This window comes from Diaporthe amygdali (genome assembly GCF_026229845.1).
Source record: "Diaporthe amygdali strain CAA958 chromosome Unknown NODE_13_length_1014660_cov_65_381101, whole genome shotgun sequence".
NCBI classification, from domain to species: domain Eukaryota; kingdom Fungi; phylum Ascomycota; class Sordariomycetes; order Diaporthales; family Diaporthaceae; genus Diaporthe; species Diaporthe amygdali.
The window spans coordinates 952,527-979,728 of record NW_026517033.1 but is presented as its reverse complement, the minus strand read 5'-3'; the positions used below and the strand labels follow the sequence as shown (position 1 = coordinate 979,728).

At 50.1% G+C, this 27,202-nt stretch overlaps 11 protein-coding genes across 11 annotated transcripts; 7 read left to right on the top strand and 4 right to left on the bottom strand.

Moving 5' to 3' along the window:
- Positions 1 to 922: 922 nt before the first annotated feature.
- Positions 923 to 2,042, bottom strand: J7T55_003948 (Choline monooxygenase; the record flags this gene model as incomplete). Its single annotated transcript, XM_053143306.1, has 3 exons — positions 923 to 937; positions 1,022 to 1,247; positions 1,315 to 2,042. 3 exons carry the CDS (start codon positions 2,040 to 2,042, stop codon positions 923 to 925), a joined length of 969 nt encoding a protein of 322 aa, XP_052994189.1.
- Positions 2,043 to 2,798: 756 nt separating this feature from the next.
- J7T55_003947 (2og-fe oxygenase) lies at positions 2,799 to 3,981 on the top strand (the record flags this gene model as incomplete). Its single annotated transcript, XM_053143305.1, has 3 exons — positions 2,799 to 2,832; positions 2,902 to 3,560; positions 3,622 to 3,981. The coding sequence occupies 3 exons, from the start codon at positions 2,799 to 2,801 to the stop codon at positions 3,979 to 3,981; spliced, it is 1,053 nt and encodes a 350-aa protein (XP_052994188.1).
- A 767-nt stretch (positions 3,982 to 4,748) lies between these two features.
- Positions 4,749 to 6,458, top strand: J7T55_003946 (uncharacterized protein; the record flags this gene model as incomplete). Its single annotated transcript, XM_053143304.1, has 4 exons — positions 4,749 to 4,884; positions 4,951 to 5,018; positions 5,081 to 5,331; positions 5,402 to 6,458. The coding sequence occupies 4 exons, from the start codon at positions 4,749 to 4,751 to the stop codon at positions 6,456 to 6,458; spliced, it is 1,512 nt and encodes a 503-aa protein (XP_052994187.1).
- A 241-nt stretch (positions 6,459 to 6,699) lies between these two features.
- On the bottom strand, positions 6,700 to 7,939 carry J7T55_003945 (Peptidoglycan deacetylase; the record flags this gene model as incomplete). The annotated part of the gene is made up of 6 exons (XM_053143302.1): positions 6,700 to 6,810; positions 6,870 to 6,997; positions 7,055 to 7,107; positions 7,161 to 7,716; positions 7,776 to 7,855; positions 7,914 to 7,939. The coding sequence occupies 6 exons, from the start codon at positions 7,937 to 7,939 to the stop codon at positions 6,700 to 6,702; spliced, it is 954 nt and encodes a 317-aa protein (XP_052994186.1).
- A 704-nt stretch (positions 7,940 to 8,643) lies between these two features.
- On the top strand, positions 8,644 to 9,483 carry J7T55_003944 (short chain dehydrogenase; the record flags this gene model as incomplete). The annotated part of the gene is made up of 2 exons (XM_053143301.1): positions 8,644 to 8,652; positions 8,731 to 9,483. 2 exons carry the CDS (start codon positions 8,644 to 8,646, stop codon positions 9,481 to 9,483), a joined length of 762 nt encoding a protein of 253 aa, XP_052994185.1.
- A 2,981-nt stretch (positions 9,484 to 12,464) lies between these two features.
- Positions 12,465 to 14,388, top strand: J7T55_003942 (FAD binding domain-containing protein; the record flags this gene model as incomplete). Its single annotated transcript, XM_053143300.1, has 3 exons — positions 12,465 to 12,472; positions 12,526 to 14,045; positions 14,096 to 14,388. 3 exons carry the CDS (start codon positions 12,465 to 12,467, stop codon positions 14,386 to 14,388), a joined length of 1,821 nt encoding a protein of 606 aa, XP_052994184.1.
- A 350-nt stretch (positions 14,389 to 14,738) lies between these two features.
- J7T55_003941 (uncharacterized protein) lies at positions 14,739 to 15,133 on the bottom strand (the record flags this gene model as incomplete). Its single annotated transcript, XM_053143299.1, has 2 exons — positions 14,739 to 15,009; positions 15,087 to 15,133. The coding sequence occupies 2 exons, from the start codon at positions 15,131 to 15,133 to the stop codon at positions 14,739 to 14,741; spliced, it is 318 nt and encodes a 105-aa protein (XP_052994183.1).
- Positions 15,134 to 15,186: 53 nt separating this feature from the next.
- J7T55_003940 (uncharacterized protein) lies at positions 15,187 to 17,005 on the top strand (the record flags this gene model as incomplete). The annotated part of the gene is made up of 3 exons (XM_053143298.1): positions 15,187 to 15,386; positions 15,438 to 15,947; positions 16,012 to 17,005. The coding sequence occupies 3 exons, from the start codon at positions 15,187 to 15,189 to the stop codon at positions 17,003 to 17,005; spliced, it is 1,704 nt and encodes a 567-aa protein (XP_052994182.1).
- Positions 17,006 to 17,819: 814 nt separating this feature from the next.
- On the top strand, positions 17,820 to 19,180 carry J7T55_003939 (flavin oxidoreductase/NADH oxidase; the record flags this gene model as incomplete). Its single annotated transcript, XM_053143297.1, has 3 exons — positions 17,820 to 17,924; positions 17,993 to 18,738; positions 18,802 to 19,180. The coding sequence occupies 3 exons, from the start codon at positions 17,820 to 17,822 to the stop codon at positions 19,178 to 19,180; spliced, it is 1,230 nt and encodes a 409-aa protein (XP_052994181.1).
- A 686-nt stretch (positions 19,181 to 19,866) lies between these two features.
- Positions 19,867 to 21,367, bottom strand: J7T55_003938 (uncharacterized protein; the record flags this gene model as incomplete). The annotated part of the gene is made up of 2 exons (XM_053143296.1): positions 19,867 to 21,249; positions 21,302 to 21,367. The coding sequence occupies 2 exons, from the start codon at positions 21,365 to 21,367 to the stop codon at positions 19,867 to 19,869; spliced, it is 1,449 nt and encodes a 482-aa protein (XP_052994180.1).
- A 725-nt stretch (positions 21,368 to 22,092) lies between these two features.
- On the top strand, positions 22,093 to 26,327 carry J7T55_003937 (uncharacterized protein; the record flags this gene model as incomplete). Its single annotated transcript, XM_053143295.1, has 9 exons — positions 22,093 to 22,174; positions 22,256 to 22,348; positions 22,418 to 23,472; positions 23,791 to 24,743; positions 24,819 to 25,082; positions 25,199 to 25,250; positions 25,406 to 25,578; positions 25,652 to 26,213; positions 26,271 to 26,327. The coding sequence occupies 9 exons, from the start codon at positions 22,093 to 22,095 to the stop codon at positions 26,325 to 26,327; spliced, it is 3,291 nt and encodes a 1,096-aa protein (XP_052994179.1).
- Between the last annotated feature and the right edge of the window lie 875 nt (positions 26,328 to 27,202).

Here is a 27,202-nt window from a genome sequence, read left to right as displayed (position 1 = left end):
TCGCAACGAGTGTTGTGAGTTCGTGTGTATAGCTGGTGCTGAATCAATGTTTGTAGCTGGAAGGCTAGAGGTAAAAAGGAGCAGACAACAAACGCATTCAGTGGAACGACAAGCCCTGCGGGCCTGAATAACCAGATTCGTTGTGCTTCTGCCGATAGGGCTTGCTATCTTTGGCGGCAGTATCGTTTGGGCCAAATTTGCAATGGTCTTTGCAAGTTTTTATGAAACTTCATGTAGTCGCTCAGCCGTGATTGAAAATGTGCAGGTAGAAATCAACTTTTCCCTTCCCAAACAGTCTTCTACGGTCACCTGCAAATCAATGGTTAGACTCGATCTAATTACGTGAGAGGAGCATTTTCTTGATTGGTGCTGGACAGCCTTGCATGTCTTTACGCGGCTTCATCAAGTCACGGCGTTGGCCAATGATTCGTAAAGGTCCCAAAGTACTCTGTAACATTTCATGCGAATGGCAGGACTGATTAAGAGTACCCTGAGTTGCTCCTGGCACTATCCCAGGCGCAAGAGCTCGTTCTCATGCTGTTGCATTTAAGGTTGAAAAAAGAGTATCCCATAGTATGCGGAACCCACTAATCTAGTTCCCGTTTCAAGAACAAGAAGAAAAGGGCGTGGGACAAAATTGCTTATGATTTTACAAGGTGTATTTGCATTTGGCTTGATGGCCTCTAGCACCCCATCCATTGTGTCGTACCTTGGATATGGACACTGTCGAGAACGAGTGAAAGCTATTCCATATTCTACCATACAAGTTCAGCTCTAGCACCTACACAGGTTGTGGCCTCTAATTTCGAGCAGAACTCCTCCTCCTCGTCCAACTTACTCGTCCTTGTCTCACCCGTTATTCGAGGTACAGCGGGCCATATCTCACGCCCACCTTGTTCTTCCTCTTTATTCCGATGCCCGATCACATCCCTACGAACTGTGGATTGAAAATGTAATGGTCCCTATGCACCAAAATGTTAGATATTCACCATAACATTCCGGTCCAGAAAGGGATGCTCACCTTTTCCTTCTCCGGGTGGTACTCTCCGTTGACGTATACGCCTGCGCTGATATTTCTTTGTGAACCATCGCAGAGATCTTTGTCCTCTGCAAGAACCTGATGATAAAATGCATTTATCTTCTCAAACTCCTCATCTGTGGCATTTTTGTGTCGGTAGACCTCATTCTCAACTTTGCTAGTTGTTGCTGTTACAGGTATCATGCGCTGAATGTAGAACATATTCTCACTGGATTTAAACGTCAGCACCATCGTATAGACTTTTTGCCTTGCCTTGGTCGAGGGGAAATACGCACGTGATTGTGACAGAGGTACTGGGATAAAAGTAGGTGATAGACCTTCGAAACTGCTTGGCCTCTTGATCCTTGTTGATGATCTCGTGCTCGAGAATACCGTCTCCATTCGGCTCAACGCGATATTTTGACACGTCCGAAACGCCGGCAATTAGTGGATGAGACGTTGGACAGTGATAGCACTCATTATAGTTCTCAATAAGCCCCTTCCAGTTTGCATCGACATCCATATCCCACTCGTGGTCGTAATCGAATTCTTCGGAAAAGTCGAACTTATTCATCCTTTGGCTTTCATCCACGCCGTTGAGTTGGTCTTCCCATGCGAGGCTGGGCTTTCCATCATCGCCGGTAGCCTCCAAATTGACCCACACAAACCCAGTCTTATCGACATGGACGTGCACAGGCAGTAGACCATGTTGACTCTTGTCAAAACCCTCGACAGTGTCAAACCGGGGAGCTTTGGCAAGGTTCCCTTTCAATCCGTAGGACCATCCGTGATATTTGCAGCTGAGAATGCTGGCCGTTCCACACTTCTTCTCGATGACAGGGTACGCACGATGCCGGCAGATATTGTGGAAGCCATTGATAGAGCCGCTTCGATCACGGATCAGGAAAAAGGAGTAGTTGGCGTGTGTAAATGAGACGAACTTCCCAGACTCGCTCAGCCGGAGGACATGTGTCACCAAAATCCATTTCTGAGAAAATATCGCGCGACGTTCAAGCTGATACATCGCGGGCGAGCGATACCACGATGCTGGCAGCCCTCTTTTTGGCTCGGGCTTAGTTTGTTCATCTTTCTGAGAAATGCCTAACAGCCGCCACATGATGCTAGCAAACGAGGGGTTGATTGGATGATCAAAGACAGAGCAGTACTTCCCAATGGATGCTGTTCTCGAGTCCAACCCGTCTTCATTGCTTGTCGCCTACATGTAGGTATGCTCGAGGCTCTCGCCATAATAGACATGAGCTCAGCATGACTGCCAAATGGGCTGGACCCTGGTCCTGGCTCGGCATGTGTGCCGGATTGCCTGTAGGTGTGATAAGAGTGGGGAAACTTTGTGCACGTCTGGGTTTCGCAGATAAGGAGCATACGAGAGCTAATCTCCCTAGATATTCACTGGAAGGAGGTTGGCCGGACCCCTCCGTGCAGGATGGCGGCAGAGCTTCGGGAGTCGGGAAATCGGTGCAAGCAGGGCCTTGGTTGACATTTGCGTCGGATCTAAGGAGCTTCCCCATCTTGGGGATCCTAAGCGGATACGCTACACAAATCGCAGCTCGCCGGCTTGTACAAGTCGCCTACCCACCTTGGCAACGCTTGCGTGAAGGTCTTATGCGATATCTGTCTACATTTGAGGAGCATCGACCTTTCGTGACTGGAAATTTTGAGTAACAAACATCAAAGTTGAAGCCAGCAGTCGTAGCCACTACCATCTATTCCTGCTTGCGTTATCGTTTCTCGTAGCATTCCTCGCTCGAATCTCGACAAAATGTCCAATGAAATCCCCCTCATTGACTTTTCTGGTATGAGCCCCACACCATTCGATCAATGTGTTCTGGACCACGATGGCTGACTATATCACACTCTCTCAGAGTTTTACTCGTCTGACCCGACGGTAAAAGAAAAGGTCGTGAGCCAGATCCGGGAGAGTTGCCTGTATAATGGCTTCTTCCAAATCAAGAACCATTCTGTTCCGCTTGACCATCAGAGCGCTGTCATGAACAGCGCTAAGGAGTTCTTTGCGCTTGATCTCGAGGAAAAGCAGAGGGTTTCTAAGAACAACAACACCTGGAACCGCGGATATGAGATGCTTCGATCACAAATTTTGGAGGAGGGTACGCAGCCTGAGCTGAAAGAAGGCTTCTATATTGGCGATGATATCTCGACCGATCATCCCTACTTCATCAACAAGAAACTCAACAGCGGGCCCAATCAATGGCCTGAGCCGCTGGGAGCTACATTCCAGGAGTCGACTATGACATACTACAAGTCAACCGTAAACTTAGCTGCGGACTTGCTGAAAGCCCTGGCACTTTCCTTGGACCTTGAGCAGGACTACTTTTCTCGGTATATGGACGGTGCGGTGGCAACAATGCGCCTGCTTCACTACCCAAGTCAACCGGCGGATGCAGATGAGAAACTGTCTCGTGGTATTGGCGCTCACACAGACTTCGGGGCGATCACTCTACTCCTGCAGGACGAAGTAGATGGTCTGCAGGTCTGGGACAAACGGTCTGAAACTTGGATTGATGTGAGTACCTGTTCAATAACTGACGTCCCCACTGAGTTAAACGTCCTAACCTGAATCCTAGGTCGAGCCTACAAAGGGCGCTTTTGTCGTAAACCTAGGCAATCTCATGTCGCGATGGACCAATGAGAAGTATAAGAGTAACGTACATCGGGTCATCAACAAGTCAGGCAAGGAGCGCTACTCCATTCCTTTATTTGTATCTGGTAATCCCGACTACCTAGTCGAGTGTATCCCGACATGCAAGGCACCGGGGGAGCCAGCGAAGTTCCCTCCCATTACAGTGCAGGAGGCCGTATCTGCAGCTTATGCCGAGTCCTATGGCAGGGCACAGCTTTTCAAGCAGGGTCTAGAGAAGGTGATTGAAAGTACTCCGGCGACAATGCCATCTCCAGCAGTTAATGCACCGATCGCTGCTGCTTGAGATGTGGATTGTCTGTGGCGTTGGTGGTTTTCTTGTGTTGAGAACAATCATGTAGCATACAATAAAGATTGGACCAATATTTGACCATGATTGCTCATCGATGATTTCACAAGGGGAATCAATCAGATCTACACGGTAATCGACCATTTCTTCCTGCATAAACACGACCTTAATGCCGGTTTGGTCTTCATCCATGTTTATAGCGAAAAATGCCTGAAACATTTTTAGAGCGAAATTTGACTATACTTATCGTTCGCATAGCAAATTGACTTAACGAGACCATTACTGAGGCGCAGAAAGAGGATGAAAGGGTGCAAAGAAAAAAGAAAGAAAAGGAAAAAAGACGAGCACCCCCTTTCCCCCTCCCCCTCCCCCCCCAAAAACTCTGTCCCAAACATTATCACTGACTATCGGGAATTGGTTTGCTGGATGTGAAAGGCCTACAGCATCATCAAACCTGAGCGAAATACGATAGTGAGCCTCTTAGGTAAGCTTTCCCACTTTTGATTCCGGTCATGCAACCATGCAGCTTGATGTGGCTGCATGCCTATCAAGAAGTGACGCACTTGTACTACTTTGGTCACCAAAACTGCCACTTATCATCATGTTCATGATAGCTTTCGTCGGCGAAAAGAACCTTAGTGGATCTGGTCAGACAGTACAAATCTGAGCATAGAGCGACCCCGAAACCGAACAGTCACTTTTAACATCGAGCTCAACAAACCGCGGCTATACTTGCGACCTGAGTTTCGTAAAGCGCTCGGGAAATGGCAGAGTCAAGTGATTTTGAGAAGAAGCGTGTCATCTTGGACGTCCCATCGACAGATGACCGCTCGACAGCGGAGGGACAAGTATGTGCATCTGAGGTGCTACATGCGGACGTCAACACTGAACGAAGATATGGTGAGTATGGATGCAACGTTTTCATATAATTGGAATTAAACCACTAATGCTCATCCATTGCGTCAGTTCGAAAGTTAGATTTGTGGCTTTTACCGTTCCTCAGCGTCATGTACTTCTTCAACTCCATCGACAGAGTCAGTCGTACAATTGTCCAGCCAAATCCCGCATACCTTACTGACAGAAAGACCTTGGGCAGAGCAATCTGGGAAACGCCGAGACAGACGGGATGGGGAAAGACTTACACTTTGTCGGGCAGGAGTACTCATTGCTTGTCCTTCTATTTTACATACCCAATGGTCTTTGTGATCTCCCCCTGAACATGTTGACGAAGCGGTTCTCCGGAAAGATTATGCTCCCGCTTCTCATGACCGGCTGGGGTGCAATGTCTATGCTTCAAGCAGCCTGCACCAACTTCGCCAGCATCTTGGTTGTTCGTCTAGTCTTAGCGTAAGCTTTCCTTCAGCCTTCCCCTCGATTTATTCATTTGTCGATGATTGATCGCTCATGTCGATGCCAGGGCCTTGGAAGCCGGATTCTTCGCTGGTGCTGTATTCTATCTCACCCTGTTTTACACTCGAGGGGAGCTGGGCTTCCGTATCGCTCTGTTCTTCGGAAGCGCACTGCTAGCCGGGGCATTTTCTGGTCTCCTGGCTTTTGGTGTCTTCCAGATCAAAGATTCAGATGTGAAAGGATGGATGTGGCTGTTTATCATTGAAGGAGGCATGACAGTCGTCATGGGAATTGTCGCCTTCTTCTGGCTTCCAGCGACGCCCTCGACTGCCTGGTTTCTTACTGAAGAAGAGAAGGCCACGGCTAAGATGAGACAGCTTCGTGATGGATCGGGACAAATCGGCGAAGCCTTCACCATCAAGGACTGTTTCCGCAGCTGGAATGACCGCAAATTTGCGGTATGGTGCATCATCAGTTTCACCTATCCCGTGGTGTTTGCCACAACAGCAAACTTTCTGCCTCTAATCCTCAAGCGACTCGGATACAGCACTGTTATCACAAACCTTCTTACCGTTCCGCCGAATGTCGTTGGATTCTTGGTCCTTCTGGCTGTGACGCGGAGCTCAGACAAAGCCCGGGAACGTTCGTTTCACATCATCGGCGCATTGCTCCTCAGCTTAGCAGGCCTTGTCATCTTGGCAGCGGTTCCACCTGACTCCAACACTTCCAACATTGCAGTAGCATACTTCGCTTGTTTTCTGCTATGTAGCGGCGCTTACATCCCCAGCTGCCTCGTACACAGCTGGCATAATAACAATAATCTCAGCGAGACATCTCGGGCAGCGACAACGGGTCTGCTTGTTGGTCTTGGAAATCTTGGAGGTATATTATCCGGGGCAACGTTCCGAACTAATTATGCTCCGCGTTATATCCCAACACTCGGTGCAACCGCCGCGTGCAATGTGGTCTGCATTTGCTTCACCTTAGGCATGGGTCTTTGGATGCGGAGGGAAAACTCAAAGAAAGATCGGGAACATGGAATTGTCTTGAAGGCTGGAGACATTGAAACGCGAGCTGTGAGTGCGTTGGGGGCCAAAGATCCAAGGTGGCGATATTTCGTATGAAGGTTCAGTCGTGCTGTTCAAGATTCACTTTGGTCATATGTTGGCCCGGTTGGTCAGAGCTCGACCCTACAAATGTCCGTAGCTACGGCTTCGGCGTAGAACTCCAGGTACAAAGCCTCAACCATGACACAAGTAATTCGAATCAGTCTCACAAGACAAAGTCAAACGAGCCAAGCAGCAGCTTTATAGCAGTCGATGAATGGATAAAGAATTCAATTACTCTACATGGTCTATCTAGAATTCACGTAGTCTTCTTTTGCGATTCGCGATACTTGCGCATCACCTCTTGCGCATCTGCAGGCATCAGGGCTCCAGGTGCTGGCGTATTTTTGCTCTTGAAGTGGTCACTCATCTTCAAAGCACCATAATTAGTGTCTCGGTAGTTCCGTTTGTTAGAATAATATGACATACCTCTGCCATTGTCACCCACCGCACACCCTCGTGCTTATTGATGTGCTCGATGATGCGTTCGTGCATAAGCAGGACATGTGGACGACCTGAAACATCCGGATGGATTGTCATGGGGAAGATGAATTCATCTCAAGATCGAGAATGTTAGTGCATGTTCGTATGAAGCGGATGAAACGATAGCTTACCGTATTCCCGATAGAAGTAATCGAAGTGGTCCTTCCAGATATCCTCAACGTCTCTGTCAACAATCAGCTTTCCACGTCTCACTGACAAGCTCGAATGAGACATTACCTAGGATTGACCCATCCATGCGAATTGGCACTATTCTTAATGAACATCATTGGGGGCAGGTCATCGATGTACCAAGAACCGGGGATTTCCACAAGCCCAGTTTCTTGGCCTTTCTCGAGCGGCTTCATCCACTCTTCAGCCTTCTTCGAGTAGTCAATCTTCGTCCACGAATCTCCTGTGCGGAGCCAGTATGCCTGACAATCATGGTGCGACATTGAGTGATCGTATTCGATTCCATAACTCAGCATAAGCTCGGTGCCTTCCTTGCTGGTTTCCCACCAGGGAGCCACAGAGCCGCGAGGGGGCTTGCCACAGAAGTCTGTTAGCATTTTCCAAGTCTTGTCCAACACGTCTCTCTGCTGCTCGATCGTCATATCACTTGGGTTTTCATGGCTGTACCCATGCAGGCCAATTTCGTGCCCGGCATCGCGGACCATAGCACACTCCTCCGGAAAAGTCTCCAGGGAATGGCCCGGAATAAACCAGGATGCCTTGATGTTGTACTTCTCGAAGAGCTTCAAGAGCCTACGAGTCCCGATAGTCCCAGCCCAAATTCCTGTCTTAAGTAAGAATCTACTGCAAGACCACGGCTCGTGGTGTCATTGTCAAACCTACCTCGACTGATGTCGCTGGTGCTGTCTTCGCCTCCATAGGATCCTAGCCAACCTGCCACCGCATCGATATCTACCCCGTAACTATCCGATATTAGCTTGTTCTGGCTGGTCCAAAAACACTTGACCTTGCAGCACTCACCAGACCAAAACCTCCTTCTTGCCCATCGTGATGCTAGTATCGCGATGCTTTCCGCAGTGACTTGCACGCTCTGAAGTGACAATGATCGACTCTATGGTGTTGATTTTCGCTCACTGATGTACTTGTTTACCATATATTGGGTGGCCGGTACAAGTCAGTCAGTCCTTCTGGGGTTAGCACAATGGAGGTGTGTTTGGAGTGGGGTTCGCATCCAATGTGACTTCTGAAAATGTGACTCCGGCTATGCACACTCGCTATCACTCCGTGGAGCGTTCGACACTGTACGAAATGCTCGTCGGTAGTGAGGGTAGTAACGGCAAAGAAACGGGCAGCCGATAGTGGACGGCCAAGCCCACCATTGGGCTGGGGCTTCCCCTCCTTTCCCACTCTTGACGAGTTGGCTGGGATGCTCAACCCCACTCTCTCATTCACCACTTATTCTCGTGTTACAAGCAGTTCGCGTTATCTCGATTTTTTTTTCATAGACACCTACCGTAGAAGCAACAATCTCAATGATGATGCTTTAGACATGTGGCTTCAAAGAGTACTCACAGCGCCGATGTCGTTTGCGGAAAATGCCCGGGTGCGGGTATCCCAGGCATAGTTGCACACATCACTCTGTGCTATCGATGTTCAAATGCTACAGATCTAATCTACACTGATATTGAATTTTGAGAGAGGTTCTTGAACATCATTTACAGCTTAAAAGACTGAGTTGTGAACAAGAAGCATGTCTAAGGTACGTGCAAAATGGGCAGCCGAAGCGAATCGCACTTGAAGATCAAGTAAGAGCTAATCAAATATTTCATATGTTCAGTTCTCGTTGAAAGGCAGAGTCGCTTTGGTCACCGGGGGAGCCAGAGGCTGCGGCCTTGCGTTCGCTCAGGGCCTGGCTGAAGCAGGTGCAGACGTGGCCGTCTTCGATGTGATTCCACCTTCGCCGGCTCTAGCACAACTCACAGTCGATCATGGCGTGCAAACGAAAGCATATACTGTCGATGTGACTTCCCTCGAAAGTCTCAAGACAGGATTTGAAGCCTTCAAGTTGGACTTTGGTGGAAAGCTTGACATTCTCGTTGCATGTGCAGGCGTGAATAAGAATGTTGAGCTCCTGGACACCACAGAGGCAGATTTCGACAGATTGTTTGGAGTCAACTGCAAGGGTGTCTACTTCTCTGCGCAGATGGCGGCAAAGAGAATGATTGAAAATGGGACGAAGTGTGGTAGCATCATTCTTGTCGCCAGTATGGCTTCGTATATTGCCATTCGCTCTCAGCGCTCAAGTGCATATTGCGGGACCAAAGGCGCCGTGAAGGCAATGGTTGCGCCAATGGCTGCAGAGATGAATAAGTATGGTATACGGGTAAATTCTGTGAGCCCTGGGTATGTTCGCACGGAAATGACGAGCCCCTTCCCGCATTTGTTGGAGAGCTGGAAAGATGAGATCATGCTTGGTCGGGTCGCAGAGCCAGATGATATCAAGGGGGCATGTGTGTTCTTGGCGAGCGACGCTAGCAAGTATTGTACTGGGACGGACATTGTGGTGGACGGGGGTGTAACGAAATGGTGATTATTCGAGGCGTAATACATCACAGTCAATGTCAGCTATGTGATATCCATAGAACCAAATTCAACAAATGTCCTCATGCATTCCCGCACCTGAAAACTCGAGTCCCTATATACATGTCTATAACGTGTGTGCCGGAGAATATGATGACCGTTCAAATGATTTGCATCTTCATTTTCATTTTAGCGAAGATAGAAAAGGAGGACTGTCAACCAAAATGCAATACTCTAGTCTATATCTACATCTAATGGCCCTTGATACCTCGCAAAAGATCATCCACGACTTTTCCAACTCCAAGAACCTTTTCTTCCTCTAGCTTGCGGCCTACTATTTGCAGCCCGACAGGCAATCTAAGCTTCGCCATCTCTTCCCTATTCGCTTTCCATAGCTCCAAACTCCACTCATCCACCTCGCCTCGCGGCTCAAACTCCCAGGGTGCCTGAACATCTTCCACACTCACAGTACCACCTGGTACTACCAGGGCTGTGTAATCGAGGACATTCCATATTTTCGTGTACCCCACCCATCGACAGCCCTTGTGAGGCACGGCAGTGTGTGGCATAGGAGGCATGAGAAGTGCATCAACGGTCTTCCCGTCGCTCGTGCGTAAGCTGTCCCACTTTTTGAGATATGCCTGCTGCAAGGCCCACTTCCGCCGGTTCAGCTGCCAGTATTCAAATACAGAGATAGCTTGGCCTCGGTTGATAAGTTTCTCAACATGTGGAATGAACGGTTCGCCTGCGGCTGTGACCGCATTACGAATGTCTTCACCTCCATCCGCTGTGTAAAATTCGTCCAAGACCTGAATACACTCAGGATGTAGGTCGGCATTCCACTCGACGATTTCATGGCCTGCGGCTCGGAGAGCCTTCACAGCGTCCTGAAGCACACGGGATATTGGCGGATGTGGCCGAGCAACCCCATCGTCTGCAAGGACTCCGATGACCAAGGGTCGCGAGGTAACATCGCGATACACAGTTTCGCGCCATGGAATTGGAACACATCTGGCATCAAGATCCCAAGGCTTTGAGTCAATCAGTGACTTCATTGACAGATGGATCATATCCAGACTTCGGGCCATAGGCCCAACAGACGATGGCACATGTTCTTGTCCCTCCGTCGAGACGGGCACACCATTGTAAGGCAATCTCGAGCTCTGTAAATCGCATTGATCATCAGTCACCACTAGACCAAGTGGAATGAGGGAAGAGCAGTGGACGATGATACATACACTTGGCTTAAAGCCATATATGCCCATCATGTGCGATGGAATGCGTATACTTCCTCCTATATCCGTTCCCATGCCAAGCATACTAGCACCACTGGCGATGAGGACAGCCTCCCCTCCCGTCGAACCGCCAGGTGTGTAGTCATGGTTATAAGGGTTGGTGGTCAGGCCCCAAAGAGGATTCTCCGTCTCGCACCACATGATGCTTTGGGGTAGGTTGGTCTTTGCCACGATGACAGCGCCCAATACTTTTAACATCTTGACCACTGTAGCGTCATCCTCTGCCGGAGCGAACGCCCTTCCAACATACCCCAGTGTAGTGTCGTAACCTTTAACATTGAATTGGTCCTTCAAGGTTGTTACGACACCGTGCAGGGGCCCTAAGGGTTCATTGTGTTGAGCGAGATATTTGTCTAAGTCATGGGCAGTGCTTAGAGCATCTTTAAAACAGACTTCCGTTAAGCTGAAATAAGTACTTAGAGGTCTTCCTTCCAGTATGACCAGATTTGGGCTTACCAGTTTGTCTGTTTGATAATAGAAAACTTCACTTAGCAGTCTCGCCCTCCCATGGGTACATTGCAACGTGACGCAATCACTATGAGATTTCATTTACAGTGCTTGCTTACCAAATTGTGAATTGTGCAGATCCTGGGTAAAGTTAATTGGATTTGTGTTCAAAGCCCTGAGGAAGCATTGGACAGCTCGATGATTTCACTCACTGTCTAATTCGGCGTGCGATGAGACTCTTACAAGAAAGCTCTGAACTGGCAAGTTGGCTCAGGACAACACTTTCCTCGACAAGGCTGGACAAGTCGCCATTGCCATTGAAATCTACCTTCTCGAACTCTGTATTCCCATCCGAGGCCCCGAACTGTTCGACTGCATGTGCCTGGATGCGGCGTTTCTCATCAACAATATCCTGCCAGGTCATCTTGATTAGCACCGAAATACCATCAGTCACTTGCCACAAATGTTTGTTGTCGCAGGCAAGACTTCTTTTCCATCAGAGATTTACTGTGCAACGTCCGAGTTGGCAATGAATGCCGGTCACGATTATCCGGCCCGGTTACGGAAGGTGATTACCGCCTACAGTCTCGTTCGCTAGCCCACATTTTCGACGTACTAATTTGACTGATTATCAATTGCAAGTCGCTAGCGGCTTCTAGCTCCGCTAATTGCATAATCCTGAGATAGGTAGGTAGCGAGGCATGCACCGCTCTGTCGATTGACTGGCGCGTGTCTGATTTTGCGTAGCTCTGCGCGCTTATCTGCCCTAATTCGGCATTGATTACAACGTAGCTGATCTGAATGCCTTTCGTTCTGCTGCAGGGATCGACGAAGTAGCCAAGAGTGGGGTTGGTGCGTGCCATCTCCACGTCCAAACGCCTCCCTCCGGCATGTACCGAGCGCAGATGGCAAGTCATCGGACGGCCTTTGGGCATCCGTCAAGGGTAGGACGATAGAACTGCTGTAGTCAGCAGACTCACGACATGCCATGAGCTGATGGGTAATTCGAATGGGCCGACCAAAGACCAAGTGGCCGAGCAACAACAGAACATCGTTTGTTGTATGAAAGTCGAGCTTTCTGTCGCCTCATTTCCCGCACAATCGGGCCTCAGTTGTCGCCATTTGTTTCCTAGCAAAATAATTTGATATGACACTCAACAAGATTAACGCGATAAATGGTCAGGGGAACATGGCTGGTGGACCTTCAAGATGCGATGTCTGTGTGGTTGGTGCTGGACCGGCCGGCATCATGTTGGCGTAAGAGATCCCATTGCCTCGGACCGAGCAATTACTGACTTGATACTTTTTAGAGCACTGCTGGCGAGGTTCGGCATCAAAGTAGAGATACTTGACGACCGGCCAGATCAGACCACGGTTGGCAGGGCTGATGGACTTCAACCAAAGACTATCGAGACCTTTCAGATGCTGCGTCTTGGGGGTGAGCTCCTGGACACAGGAGTGAAAGTGTTTGACATCTGCATGTGGCGATCTCAGCTTGACGGCAACGGAGCAGCCGCGTTGCTGCGTGTCGGGCGTGAGGTTCATTATCCACCTGCGGCAGTCGATGTGCTCCACCCTTTCATCCTGTTATGCCACCAAGGCATGGTGGAGGGCATGTTCGTCGAAGACTTGAGGCAAAGTGGAGTTGAGGTCAAGCGTGGATGCCAATTTGAGACGTTTGGCTACGACTTAGGAGATGCAGGCGCTCCAATTCAAGTCACGTATACGCATGCAGATGCGGAAAGAAGTCTACAGTCTGACTACCTCGTTGGTTGTGATGGAGCTCGTTCACGAGTTCGCCAAGGCATCCCTGGAACATACGCGGAAGGAAACCCACACGATTCTTACTGGGGCGTACTGGATGGTGAACTTGATACCGACTTCCCCGATATCTGGAGCAAGACTGTGGTTTATTCGGAGGAGCATGGCTCAGTCCTGATCATTCCTCGGGAACGCAACCTCACGCGATTTTACATCGAAGTCAAGAACCAACAGGACTCCGTTGACGAAACATTCGTCATGGACCAAGCTAGGAAGATTATGTCACCCTACAGCCTGGAATGGCTCTCCGTGGAATGGTTTGGGAACTACCGCGTCACGCAAAGAGTGGCAGCCCGCTTCTCAGATTCCACCGGCGAGGCTCCTCGTGTCTTCATCGCTGGCGATGCCAGCCATACGCACAGTCCGAAGGCAGCCCAAGGGATGAACACTAGCATGCATGATTCATGGAACTTGGGCTGGAAGTTAAACCTTGCTGTGCGAGGGCTGGCGAAGAAGGACATCCTGCTGGGGACATACGAAGAAGAGCGAAAGAAAATTGCTCACGATCTGATCGACTTTGACTACGAGCATGCCAACAGCATTGCCGGAGGTGATGCCAAAGCCCTTGCGGAGAACTTTCGCACGAACATAGGCTTCATATCCGGCGCTGGCGTTGAATACGGGCGCAACGTTCTCAATGACCTCGGGCCGCCTGCAAAGGGTCTTCAAAACGGGCATGTGTTGCAAGGTGCAGCACATCCCGGGCAAAACCTGCCGCCTGCCAAAGCCACACGTTACATTGATGACAACCCTGTCGATGTTCAGCTAGACATACCGATTCTGGGGCAGTTCCGCATTTTCCTCATTGTGCCGGACGTGATTGGGTCGTCGAGTTTTCTACGGAGGTTTAGCGACACGATCATGTCAGAAACCTCGTTTCTGTCCCAAGTATCGGCTGCAGCCAGCAAATCATATCAGGAGTTTCCCAGACCACGCAGGGCAAAGGACGTCTACTATCGGCCAGAGAGATATACACCACTCAGCCAGCTATTCACATATTCTCTTATAAGTAGGTCAAAGATGCCACAGCATCGCTAAGCTCCGCTAACTTTGATTTAGCAACGACGGAGAAGGATAAATTCGAACTGACTTCACTGCCGCCTCTGCTCAGCAGAAGCAAATGGACTGTATACCTGGATAATGTCCCACATCTTGACACACAAGGTCAACGGTGTATGGAGAAGTGGCTCGGAGAATTTGGATCTGACCAGGCGGCTGTTGTCACTGTGCGACCTGACGGCTATGTTGGCTCTGTTATGAAGTTCAGCACAGCAGGTGATGACGCAGGCCAGGAGGCCGCTCGCTGTCTGGAGAGCTACTATAATGGCTTCTTGCAGATGCCACTAATTTGATCACACAGATATAGAAAGTGTGAGACACGGCAACCAGAGTGAGAATCAAACATCACACCGGTTTCTCCAGCTCTGTGTAGGACTTGAAATCATGTCAACAAGTTCCCTCACAACACATGCCAGAATATCTGCGATTCAGATCAGCTTCGAATTATCTTGTCGCCTTGAATGTTCTATTCATGGATGTCCCTGGGCGCTAGAATGTGCAAGAGTTGACCTAAATGCGAGCACGTGGGATCAAGAAGCCAGCTTGATGTGTCAGGCCAAGTAGAGGGCTTATCTGAGCAAGTCAAATGAAGACACGCATTTTAGAGTTTCTCAGTGGATATCAGAGAGCTACATCGGCCATATCACTTGTTATCGTAAATGGGGAAACTCCAAATTGGCAGGGCAAACCTTACAGGGGTGGGAATCTTGGTACTCGGGGTCATGACCTCGCTAGGAGATCTGACACGAGCGGACCAGTGGAAGCAACGGCCAGAATCTTTTAGTTGATAGATTGCCATCTGCTGATTGGTCAGCTCTTCAGGACACAGAACACCGATTATCTGGGCTTCGATGCCTTGGTGGCTCGCTATAGCACCAGCCGCCTCGTTGAAGACGCTCCTAACCAGATACCGGCTGAACAAATGCCCAGGGGTCGTTGTGATGAACAGTAGCTCTGCGTGCTTCTCAATTTAATGCATACCTGTCCTCACAAAGTATTCTCAGCAATGAATGCCACGACTTGAAGGCCTTCCGACATTCCAATTGTTCCGTACAGTCTCAACTACCAGACTTTGTTCCATTCGTCTCAATATGTCATCAGAGAAGAGTGAGGAGTCGAAGGGCAAAGAAGTGCTCACCAGGGAGCCTTCAGTAGGCCATGGCGAACTAGGTGTCGCGGACGATCAAGAAGTCTCCGACTTTTACGGCAATTCCGTTAGCGATGCATATCGTTTGAAGTCAGAGTTGGTAGCACATCATTTGGCTGAAATTGGGATGGGAAGGCAAGTTTTGTACGCCATCGACAACCAAATGGATGGCATCTAACGACTATTCTTTGTCAGGTTCCAATGGTACCTCTTCATAGTGAATGGCTTCGGCTGGGTCGTCGACAATTTCTGGAGTCAAGGAATTACCGCCGTCAGGCCACCGGTTGCGAACGAGTTCACCGACATCACGTATCTCAGCTTCAGTTCCGTCGCTTACTACGTGGGACTGATTATCGGCGCATCTTTCTGGGGCATCACCGCGGACCTGATCGGCCGAAAGCCCGCTTTCAATGCCACGATTCTGATCGGTGGAATTTTTGCCTGCGCCGTGGCCGGGTCACAAAATTTTGTAACGTTCTGCTCACTTTGGGCTGTAATTGGCACAGCTGCCGGTGGAAATGTCCCTGTGGACAGTATTATATTCTTGGAGTTCATCCCGCAAGAACGGCAGTGGATGTTGACGAGCCTTTCGGCTTGGTGGAACCTGGGGCAAGTTATTGTCTCGCTGTTAGCATGGGTATTCCTCGCGAACTACGCTTGCGAGAGCTCCGAGGCACCCTGCTCTGCGCGATCCAACATGGGCTGGTAAGCAAGCAACCCTTCCCCCAAGAAACCTCCAGTTTGATGGTACTGACCAAATTGTCTCCAGGCGCTATGTCATGATTACCCTCGGCGCTCTAGCCATCGCCTTTGCCCTCATTCGAATTTTCATCTTCAAAATGCCCGAGTCCCCCCGGTACCTTCTTTCCAGAGGACGCGACGCTGAGGCAGTAGAGGCGGTGAACTACGTCGCTCGATACAACGGGAAGCCCGAAACATTGACCTTGGATATGCTCAAAGCCATTGATGAAGCCCAACAGGCGTCTCCCACACAAGTTGAACAGACCGAACATGTTGCAGCTGGAGAAACAAAAGCACCGCTTTCCTATAAACAGATCATCACTGAGAACTTCAAAGATTACAGCAGTCATAGCTACCGCAAGCTCTTCGCGAGTCGCAAAATGGCTCGGCACAGCTCGGTGATTTTCTTGATCTGGCTGACCATCGGGGTGGCGTACCCGCTGTACTTCGCTTTCATCACATCGTATCTCGAGACGAAAACGACATACTCCGTCAACAGCTCGCTCAATCATACTTATATGGTCTACTGCATTGTATCTATTGTTGGTGTTGTTGGGCCGATCGCAGCCGGCTTCTCCGTCGAGACACGTTTGGGCCGTCGTTGGATGATGGCTATATCAGCTGTCCTGACTGGCGTTTTCCTGTTTGCGTACACAAGCGTTGGAACCGAGGCGGCGGATATCGGATTCCAGTGTGCCACTGCCATACTTGGTAACTTCGGTGAGTTGACCCACTCAATCTTGAACATACCCTCCTGGCAAAACTACAAACTAAACGTGGTCTTCACAGAATACGCGATCATGTTCGCATTCACGCCAGAGTCGTTCCCAGGACCGGTTCGAGGAACTGGGACGGGAATTGCTGCAACGCTGCTACGAGTTGGTGGATTGGTAGCGTCTTTTATTTCAACTTACGCCGGATACTCCACGGTTCCTATTTATGCAAGCGCTGCGCTTTGGATTGTGGCTGGATTCTTTTGTCTGGGCCTGCCATTCGAGACTCATGGTCATGCCTCCATCTGAGAAGCTCCTGGACAAATATGATTTCCAAAGCTGATCATTTTACTTTGGTGTATCATTGGTTGTGTATACCGGAAGAGAGGTAAAATTGAAATACATATGTTCGGGACTTTGATATTTGGCTTCATGTGAAATGTAATTGCGCTTGTAAAGCCTACATTCAACTGTTCTTGCTATGATGTTCGGCAAGTCTTTCCATTTAGAATTGTCATCGCACTTAGTCTCTATCACGGAGATGGTTCTCAACGATACAAAAGTTGTCTGCAAGTCCAGTGAAGGCCAGGAAGACATGATAGTATGTCACTGGTGTTCGCTTGACGCAGTCAGCCCAGAGGCCTGACCTTCTAGTGGCACCTGGGCCGTTGACCCACGACAGGCATCAAACTCCTTACCAGGTCTGGTTTCAATCTACCAGGCAGCGTGATACATATTGCTGAAATCTACGAATCTTATCGTCATTGTGGCAAGCGGGCTTGTCCTCGCCCGGGTGCCACTGGCACTTGGCACCCCTGTCCCTCACCCCCATTTTCGACCCGACCGCTGCAGTGGAGAAACACTCCACTTCCTTTACCCGAGACAAGGACATCTGAACATGGCGGCACCAGCGTTGTTCCCTGGAGCCGTTTATTGGGGCTAACCTGGCAGACGTAGGGCCGTGGCAGGTCGCTTTCAACATGGCCAACATATTTCAATGTCTTTGTCCAGAAGGCCATCTCCATTCATTCAAGTAAACAAGGCGTTGTCTCTACAACATTCACCTAGATTACTCGAACATCATTTTTTTCTATCACGGTTATACCAGCCCGGTAGAGACAAGATGGGATCTGTTTCGCCTTCTGCATCTTTCGCACCTCTTGGAGAGACTGCACTTTTCAAGCCTCTTCAACTGGGAAAATGGCAGCTGCAGCATCGCATTGCCCAGGTGAGTGCACCAATATTTGCCAGTAAAGGGTCTCCACTGCGGTGTCATTGGCTCACATTTCGTCTCAGGCACCACTCACACGCATGAGAAATGACTTCTCGTCGCGAGGAGTTTACATCCCAGGACCTCGAGTCGTCAAGTACTACTCAGACCGTGCAACTCCCGGTGGCCTCCAGCTCACTGAGGCTACGGATATTTGCCTGGATGCCAGCGCGTACCCAGGATGCCCAGGAGTATTTACTCAGGAGCAACTGGAAGGATGGCGCAAAGTCACTGACGCCGTCCATGCCAAGGGAGGCCTTATCCTGAGTCAACTCTGGCACACAGGGCGGGCCTCATCAACCGGGATGCGAGGGGGTAAACAATGCGTATCTTCAAGTGATATTCCGATGTCGGGATCTTACTTGGACGGAAGCTCATGTGCTGAGAAACCCCCTCGGCCTTTGACAGTGGACGAAATCCACGAGTTGACTGCTGAGTGGGCGGCAGCAGCAAAGAGAGCTATCAATGAGGCTGGGTTCGACGGTATTGAGATTCATGGTGCCAATGGATATCTGCTGGACCAATTCCTCCATGACAATGTCAATAAGAGGACTGACGAATATGGAGGCTCCATTGAGAACCGATCCAGATTCGTTCTGGAAGTCATAAAAGCAGTTTGCGACGCCGTGGGGGCGGAGCGAGTTGGTATTCGCCTGTCTCCATACAATTACTTTCAGGACACTCGAGACAGCGACCCCAACAAACATTGGGCATTCCTGTGCGAGAAGATTGCCGGCCTGCCTGCAACGCAACGACCTGCCTATGTTCACATGTGAGCAATCTATCCCAGATATTCGTTGCAAAGAGGCGACTCTGATGATTGAAACAACTATAGGATAGAACCTCGTTTCGATGAAGTTCTCGATGAGCAACAGAAGATGGAGTCGCTTGCTGAGTACACCGCCAGTACCGGATCAGACACGGCTCCCATCAAGAAGAACTCATTGACACCATTCCGGAATATTCTGAAGTCTGGGGGAATAAGATTCTTCGCCGCTGGGAGCTTCAACCGCGAAAATGCAGCACCGAAGGTAGAGAGTGACGATGCTGATCTGATCGTATTCGGTCGACACTTTATCGCGAATCCTGATCTGGTAGAACGGCTGAGAAGTGGACTCCCGTTGAATCCATACGACAGGACCACTTTTTATGGCGCTGACCCGCCTGAGAAGGGTTATAATGACTATCCATTTTACGCGGATATCAAAAATTAAAGCTCTTCGCGAGAGACCCGGCTGGGATACTTTGTCAGAATGCCGGCCAGAAGACCTGGCGGTTGGTTACACCGACCCACACATACAGAGTAATAGAAAAGAATTCACGTTTAACCACCGTTTCCTAAAGTCCTCAAAGACATTGTTCAACTTTGACTGAACTACTTCTGCCTACTGATCACTATCTTATGCATTATTTGCCAGCGTATTGCTTTGGTGTGATTCCCTCTCGTTGGCGTATCAGAGTTTTACTTTGAACATCTGAAGGTGACTCTGATATTCACTTATATACCAATATTGAGGTACTGCGCATCAAGGTAATGACTGAAGTGGAATAGTATTATTATAGAAGCCTTCGCGCAAGGAGAAGCCGTCAAATTGTTTCATTCGTCGCCTGCTCACTGAACCCTTCAGTGTTCCTACAACATAGCATTTTATAGTGCTTATCTTGAGCTTCAAAAGATGGCTTCGTAATGTCAAATTTATGGTGTTGCGGGCATTGAAATTCCAATACTGGGCAAAAATGTTCCACAAATACGTGTCACGTCCCTCATATGTCAACGAAGCTTATGTGAAATACATTGACGTTTCAAGCACAAATCGATTCCGATAGCCGACTTCGATGAGGTTCAAAGCAACCAAACCAAAGATCTCTCTTTATGATGAACTTGAATAAGACCCCTATATCAAAGCCGGGCTGCTTCCATACTTGCAGTCTCAGGTATTTCGCTTTGTGACCATCTCGCTGCGACATCCTTCCACATATCATATGTCAGAAGCCAACGAGCAACACCGTGATACCGCCACGGGAAAGGATCGTTCCCTGTTTCGTTGGCTGCGGGCAGAACGGGGTTCTTCTCACTCAGCCACTGTCTATCCAAATCTCCGAAAAGTCTGAACTTGGCGTCTCGGTCTCGTTGCTCGTCCCCGTCTTCCAGATGATAGATCCACTGATTATAGGTGCCCCTCCTAACCACTTCTTCAGTCCTCTCCCGTCTGCATGCCTCGTACACAGCCAATGCTTTCCTCTTCTCTGCAGACGACTTTCCTTCCAGACGGCCTAGGCAAAGGCCAAGCACACCGGCATCCTCGAGCGCCATTCCGGCACCACTGGCCAAGTAAGGAAGTGTAGCATGTACTGCATCGCCAAGCATAGTGAACGTCCCTGACGGATGAGACCATGTCGGCTCAAGACCGGGACGGATCATCAGCCGCCACTTCAGCACTGAGTCACACATTGATAGTAACTTTGGAATTCGAGGGTCCCAGTCTGCAAAATGGGCTCGCATTTCCTCGATGTTCCCCTCCAGTGTATTTGCCCCTGCTGGCATATCGTCTGGCACCAACAGTACCATGTTAAACAGGAGGTTTGGATCGCTGGTGTAATCGTGGCCTGTCGCTGCTTTGCCCCTGAGGACATAATTGACCGCATGCTTGCCCGGCCCAACCCAGTAATTAACCTGTGGTTTCTCAACAAATTCACGTAGGTCAGGGTCCTTTCTCATTTCTTCGGTGTTGAGCATGAGACGGTACGCCAGGTCACCAGTTGGAATAGGAGGATCGTCCCTCCCCAAGAACGCCTCCCGCAAATTTGAGTTGATGCCATCGGCCCCAACAACAAGATCTGCCTCGAATGTCCTCCCGTCCGCACAAGTAACTGTCGAAGTTGACTGATCAGAATTCACGGTGAAATCAGTAGCCCTGGCATTCGTAACGAGCTTAGCACCCAGCTCAACTGCCCTATCCAGAAGACATTTGTGGAGGTTCATCCGGTAGAAGTCCCAAAACGGCGCCCCTGTGGCTGAGGCGTACGCAACATAATCCATTTCCGAGAGGTGATTTCCCCTCCATCCGATGAAGTTACACTGCGTAGGCTTGGTGGCGTATGGCTCGAGCGTATCTTTCAGCCCCCACGAGAAGAGCACCCGTGCCGAGTTGGGCAGAACCTGTATCCCTGCGCCGACCTCGCCAATATTAGATGCAGCCTCGAGAACTGTCACGTCGTGTCCTGCTAGGAGTGAGGCGATAGCAGCTCCCAGGCCTCCCAGACCTCCACCAACGATGATTACCTTGAATATGTCAGCTTATGTTGCCTTCAAACCACAATCATGGGCAACTTACATGAAGCCTGCTTGCTTCATCTCTGTGAACCTTCTGTTGGGTTTGGATGTCGTTCCAAAACGCCATTGTAAACAAGGCCGGGGTCTAGGACGACTTCTCTTGCTGCCGTAGAGCAAGAGTCTTGATGCTGGATTCGGATTTGGTCAAGTACAGACAACTACTAGTAGCTGTGGAATTAGAAATGCACGTCTTTCAATGTGGGTTGGGACTACACAAAGCTCTAGTATTGTCGAAGAAGTTTCCTTGGTTGGAGTCAGTGGAATCTTTACACGGCTGGGGCCTCCTCATCGGAACGTCGGCTCGGAGGGTGCCATCGAAGCCTCACAGCGACACATTCTTACCTAAGCTTCATGCTGGCGGGAATTCGACTTAACCCCAGTGTGGCACGAATATCAAGTGGGGAAGCACCTCTAATTCCAGTTGCCGTTAGCACTTGGGGTACAGTGTCTTGGTGACAGTTACACAGATACACGGGCTTCTATCGCGACATAAGCGGGCGTGCTTATCTGCTCGAGTCGCATCAAAATGATCGCCGCCGGCATGTATGCACATGCAGACGCCAGCGGCGGAGGTGGGGTAGCCACCCGAAGACATATCCGGGGACGGAGGGCTCGGGTGGGGAGCTGATAAGGCCGACACAAGCAGACGAGCATTGACGAGTACAAGTGCCTTGGCACCACTAATAAGTTTACCGTCCTCCCCCATCTACGGCGTGCTGCTATTCTCGCCATATCACCTTTCCAACGACTTCGTCCTGCCCACTCTTGGGTAGATTGACGCTATTACCGAAAATGGACGGGATGGACGGGCAGACTGCACCCATGGCCGATGCCATCCATGTTGCAGCCGACCCGAGCTTAGGGGCTGGCGAAGGTAGGAGTGCGGGAAAGAAACAGAGCTCCAAGAGATTCGAATGTACGCATACGGGATGTAACAAGCGCTTCACGCGTCTAGAACACATGCAAAGACACGCTCTGAACCACTCTGAGGCAGGGGACTTTACCTGCTCTCGCTGTAGTGCTCACTTCAGGCGGCCGGATCTTTTAGGTAAGCCTGGAAACCATCACGGGAAACTTGCCATTACCTTGGGGGATGGTCCCACTGACTATAATACAGACAGACACATGAATCGCCACCGTCAGAGAGACGAAGAAGCTGGTGGACCTGGCTTTGGCACCCTCGACACCCGCAAGCGCTCCTGGAAAGCTCCGGACGGAACGGTTGTCTCCAAACGACCCCGGCCCTCAGAGGCAGACGACCCCGGCCCGTGGGTCAATTCCGAGTTCGACGGGGCGATACAAGTTGTTTCACCACCTGTGTCCGACGAGGGTCGATACAACCAGAGTACTCATCCATATCAAATTGTTCAAGAAACAGACGACGACTTTGGTGGCTGTATTGATGCCCTCGACAATACGGCTGGTTTTCCAACAGACTCTGTGGCCACTTACTTTCCACATGTTGGTTTGGGCTATGCCGAAGAGTCAAATCTCACAAACACACAACTAGGCCCGTCACCGAACAATGGGCAACTGGAATACCATCCCGTTTTCCAACCCGATACCGCCAGCTCTTTCAATATGCCATATACCACTGCATTGGATTACAACTGGCTTTTTAATCTAGAGGCAGCTACTGCATCTGGCTTTGGGCTCACAAGCGCCAGAGATAGCTTTTCAGAACCAACCATATTCAACGACACCGGGGCTGGAGAGCCACAGAAGGCCGATATGGCGCCACCTCAACAAGCTCAAAATCCCACACCAGAGTCTCTAACCAGCGCGACTTGGCGCAGCTGGCATGAGGATAAGTCGGATGAAAATGCGCGGGGGAGTGCGCGTTCATCCGCAGAGATGCGAGTTTCCTCAGTCGGTAGGGAGACAAGGACAGCGAGGCAATCCGATACGTTGGATGATCATGGTCAGCGAACAGGCGCAGAGAGCGGCTCGAGACAGCAAAAAACCTCCGACAGAAGGGCACCAAGCAGGAATGAGATAGATCCTCGGCTTCGCCCACAAATGTCAAAGAGGATTATCAATCGCGAACGACCATTGTCAATGCTGGAGGCTTTCACAATGATACCAAAAATCGATCAAGAGATACTAGATCGGCTTCTTGTTGTCATCGAAGCTGCCGACCCCAACATCCCGGACCAGCCGCCCAACACGTCGGTGCGAGACCATCCTCTATTGTCCCTCCAAAGCGTCCAAACTTGGCTGGACTTGTTTTTTACGCAATTCAACACTACCTACCCTTTGATACATATGCCCACGTTCAATCCTAGCACCGCCGAGCCATTACTTTTACTCTCGATTCTTTTACTTGGAGCAACTTATCTAGATAAGGGGGCCCACCAGCTCGCTGTGTGCATCCATGACGTTATTCGGCCAAGCATCTTTGCCCATGCTGGCTTTTCTCCCCGACCCGAATTATGGACATTGCAAACGATCTTGCTGGTAGAATGCTTTGGGAAGTCAAGAGCCGGACAGAAGCAACATGATATGAGCCATCTGTTTCATGGCCTCTTGATAAACCTCATCCGGAGGTCAGACTGCCAGAGTATCACAAAGACCCCCGCGCCACAAGACGGTGTTTCCTTGGCCGAGGCTTGGAAGCTCTGGGCAATTGCAGAACAGAAAAAGAGGCTCGCGCTTCTGTGCTTTATGTGGGACACACAGCACGCAGTTTTGTTCTGCCAGAGTCTTTGTATGTCCGCGTTCGAGTTACGCTGCGCGATGCCATGCGCCCAGGCCGTGTGGGAAGCCCCAGATGCTGAGCTGTGGGCAAGAGCATGGCCCAGCTCCACCCGCCATGCACCATCGCCATCTCCGGACAACAGTGCGACACCCATGTTTCTTCCGACGCTGAGATCGTATCTGACTCCTCAAACTACGGCCACCGGCGTCCACAATCTGGATGCACTAGGCCAAGTCTTAGTCCTGCATGGGCTTATGTCCATTGCCTGGGACATGCAAAGACGGGACCAGACTTCGCTTGGTGTCGTGTCCACTACTGGCCCGGCGTCGTGGAAGGACTTGTTAGGCAAAGGATACGATCGCTGGAAAGCCGATTTCGACTTGTACTGTCATCACGCAGCACTGACTTCGGCTGAGCCAGGTGGTGCTTCTGATTCCGAGTGGCCAGCCTTCTCCGCCGCCTACAGGGCCGTCTACCACGCGGCTCAAGCACTGCTTCACATGGACTTCCTTGACGTGCAGATCTATGCGGGCGCCCGCCACATTCTGGGAAGACCCGTTCAGCAACAAGACTATATCCGCTCATCGCGCGTGGTTAAGCGTTGGGCGTCCAACAGTAGAGAGCGAGCTGCGACCGCGGCTTGGCATGGTGCGGCGATGCTCGGCGATCTCATGACGAGTGATGGCAGCGCCAACTCCGGTGGGCCAGGCAAACCTATCATGGAGTCTTCTCACTTGACGAGCCTGTTTCATGTCCCATGGTGTCTTTATCTGGCCACTTTGAGCTGCTGGGCCTTTCACCATGCTAAGTCGACCCGCAGAGGGCGCTTCGAAGATGAAAGCCACTTCGAAGATGATGACAGTGACGGCAGCGACGAAATCGTCTGGGATTCAAAGAAGGAGATGGATGATCTGGTCGCAGGGATGGCGGGCTCAATGAGAGAAGTTATAATGAACCAAGGGAGGAAACGAACGAACGGGCTGGTCTGGGTTGTCGCAGATGTGCTTTCAAAAGTCAGGTGGGGCATCGTGCATGCTGGAGTTGTGGTTCTACGCGGCCTTGTCCCAATGCGCCTGATAAATCAGTATGAAGTCATGTAGATGTAACGTTGATGATTGGGACGAAATGATCTTGACGAACGCCCCATGAACATGATCTACTACGGCAGGTCCTCGCAGAGAGGTGTACTCCCTCAAGCAGCCGCCACATGTCTGATGCAGTACCACCATTTCAATCTTCACGTGACCTGCAGGTAATATCAGCTTTCTGGTCCTTTAATTTCCGGCCGCATATGTCCTCCTCTTTTCTCTTCTCTTCCTCAAAATTTCCGGCCAGGCTTAAAACCCGAAGATGTTCGGCATCAACAGAAAAAATGCCCGGGACCTACTATCTCATCTTATTGCGCAGCTATCCGACCCACCAAAAGGATATAAACAATACGAAGGGCTCTACGACAATGCTCCGACCCCAGGCCGCCAAGGCCGTCACTGCGTTGCCGTTAGAGACCTGATCTTCTCCAGTATGCGTGATGAAGTCTTCAAGACATTTTCGACATCGAACTCGATGCCATGGCAGGAAATGTGAGATCCTGTAACCACAATCGACAACGCAGCGTCATACAGTGAGAAGCCTGACCTTGATTCATGCGTCTAGGATCCGTTCAAATGCGGGCGACATCTACAAGGGTGAAAGAGGTGTATACCTTCACATAATCGAGGGCAGAGACAACAAATGGCGTTTCTTCGTCGGGCAGGCGGAGGACATGTCATACCGCGTCCGCCGACAGGACCAAAACTTCCGCTACCGTCGTGACAAGCCCTCTTTTCACCATTTCGCTATGCATAACAGCCGATGGGATTACTTTTTTGTGCTAGCGGTGCTGCCGCCGGGTCCAACTGCCGCCGGGTTTAGCAGGCGGGAGCAGGCACTTTTGTTAAATATGCTTCAGATGTGGTGCACACTGTTGTTCAGCACGGTTCAAATTAGCACGATGGCGCAGTGGCATGAGTACGGTGTGAAATCCTTGAATATCGGGAGGCCTTGGTTTGGTTTGAATCTTGAGTGTCCGCTTGATAAGGGTGGGCCAGTCAAATACGTCAATTGGGGACAGTTTTTGAACCGGAGTGATGATCCGCTGGCAAACGATTTTCTGCTAGAGATGTCGAACAGGAAGCAAGAGTCGACACAAGGACCCGGGTTTGTATTCGGCCTAATGGTGGGTGCTGTTGCAGCTGTTTTGATTGTATCGGCATGGAGGCCTCGATCAACATAGCGGGATGTCATAATCAATGAAGATGGAAATGAGCTACCCGGAGCGTTCCACTTGTGAAGCAGCAGAGCTCAATAAAAAGCTCAGAGTTAGTGATACAACTTTCTCTTTCTAGTGGCTTTAAGCTTTGCTGCCTTTTCTTATTGCCTTAGGAACTACATCACAAAGAGAGTTCGACTCCGTCTGGTCGTTCGCCAAATTGCGCTCACTCTATGAATGCGCAAGGTTGATGTACTATTTCACAATGACGAAAGTTAGCAATAAAATTCAAGGACAAAGAAACCCAAAATTCCCAGGAATGGCCAAACGCGTTGAGGAGATCAGGCAAGCCGTAGTCGGGCTGGCTGTCCACACCAAAGGTTATCTCGAATGTGAGCTCTAGGCCCCTGAAATCATCAGGTGGGCGGATTCTTTGAGACATCCAGTATGTATACCGGTTGCGGCAGCATCTGCCATTGTTCACAAATCTAGCGAGTCGGTCAATGTGGCTGAAAGGAATCAAACCACCTAGAGCGTTCAAGACAGCCTTTGTTCACGCATTACCGCTTCAACAAGCTCGATATTTAGGATGAACCCAATATGCTATTTCCTTTTTCCTTTCATGTCTCGCAGACCTCGGAGGTCTTCAGCTTACAGTCGCAGCGAAATGACATCTGTTATGAATTACGTCCTGGAATCGCTGGACGACTTTGTGTTGCTTGCACAAGAATCCCCATCACGGGCTATAACATCTGCTATTATCTTTTTGACCCTAACATTTGCAGCGATTTGGTCTGGCTGGATAGCACGTCTCCAACGGTCCATTCCGCTGAATCTATCGAGTATCCAAGCCCTACGAGATCGTGTCCACATAGCATACTCTGGCCGTACTTTTTATTCTACTGGCCCTAACAGAATATTTTCTGGTTTCGATTTTGCTGGTAATACGACTTACC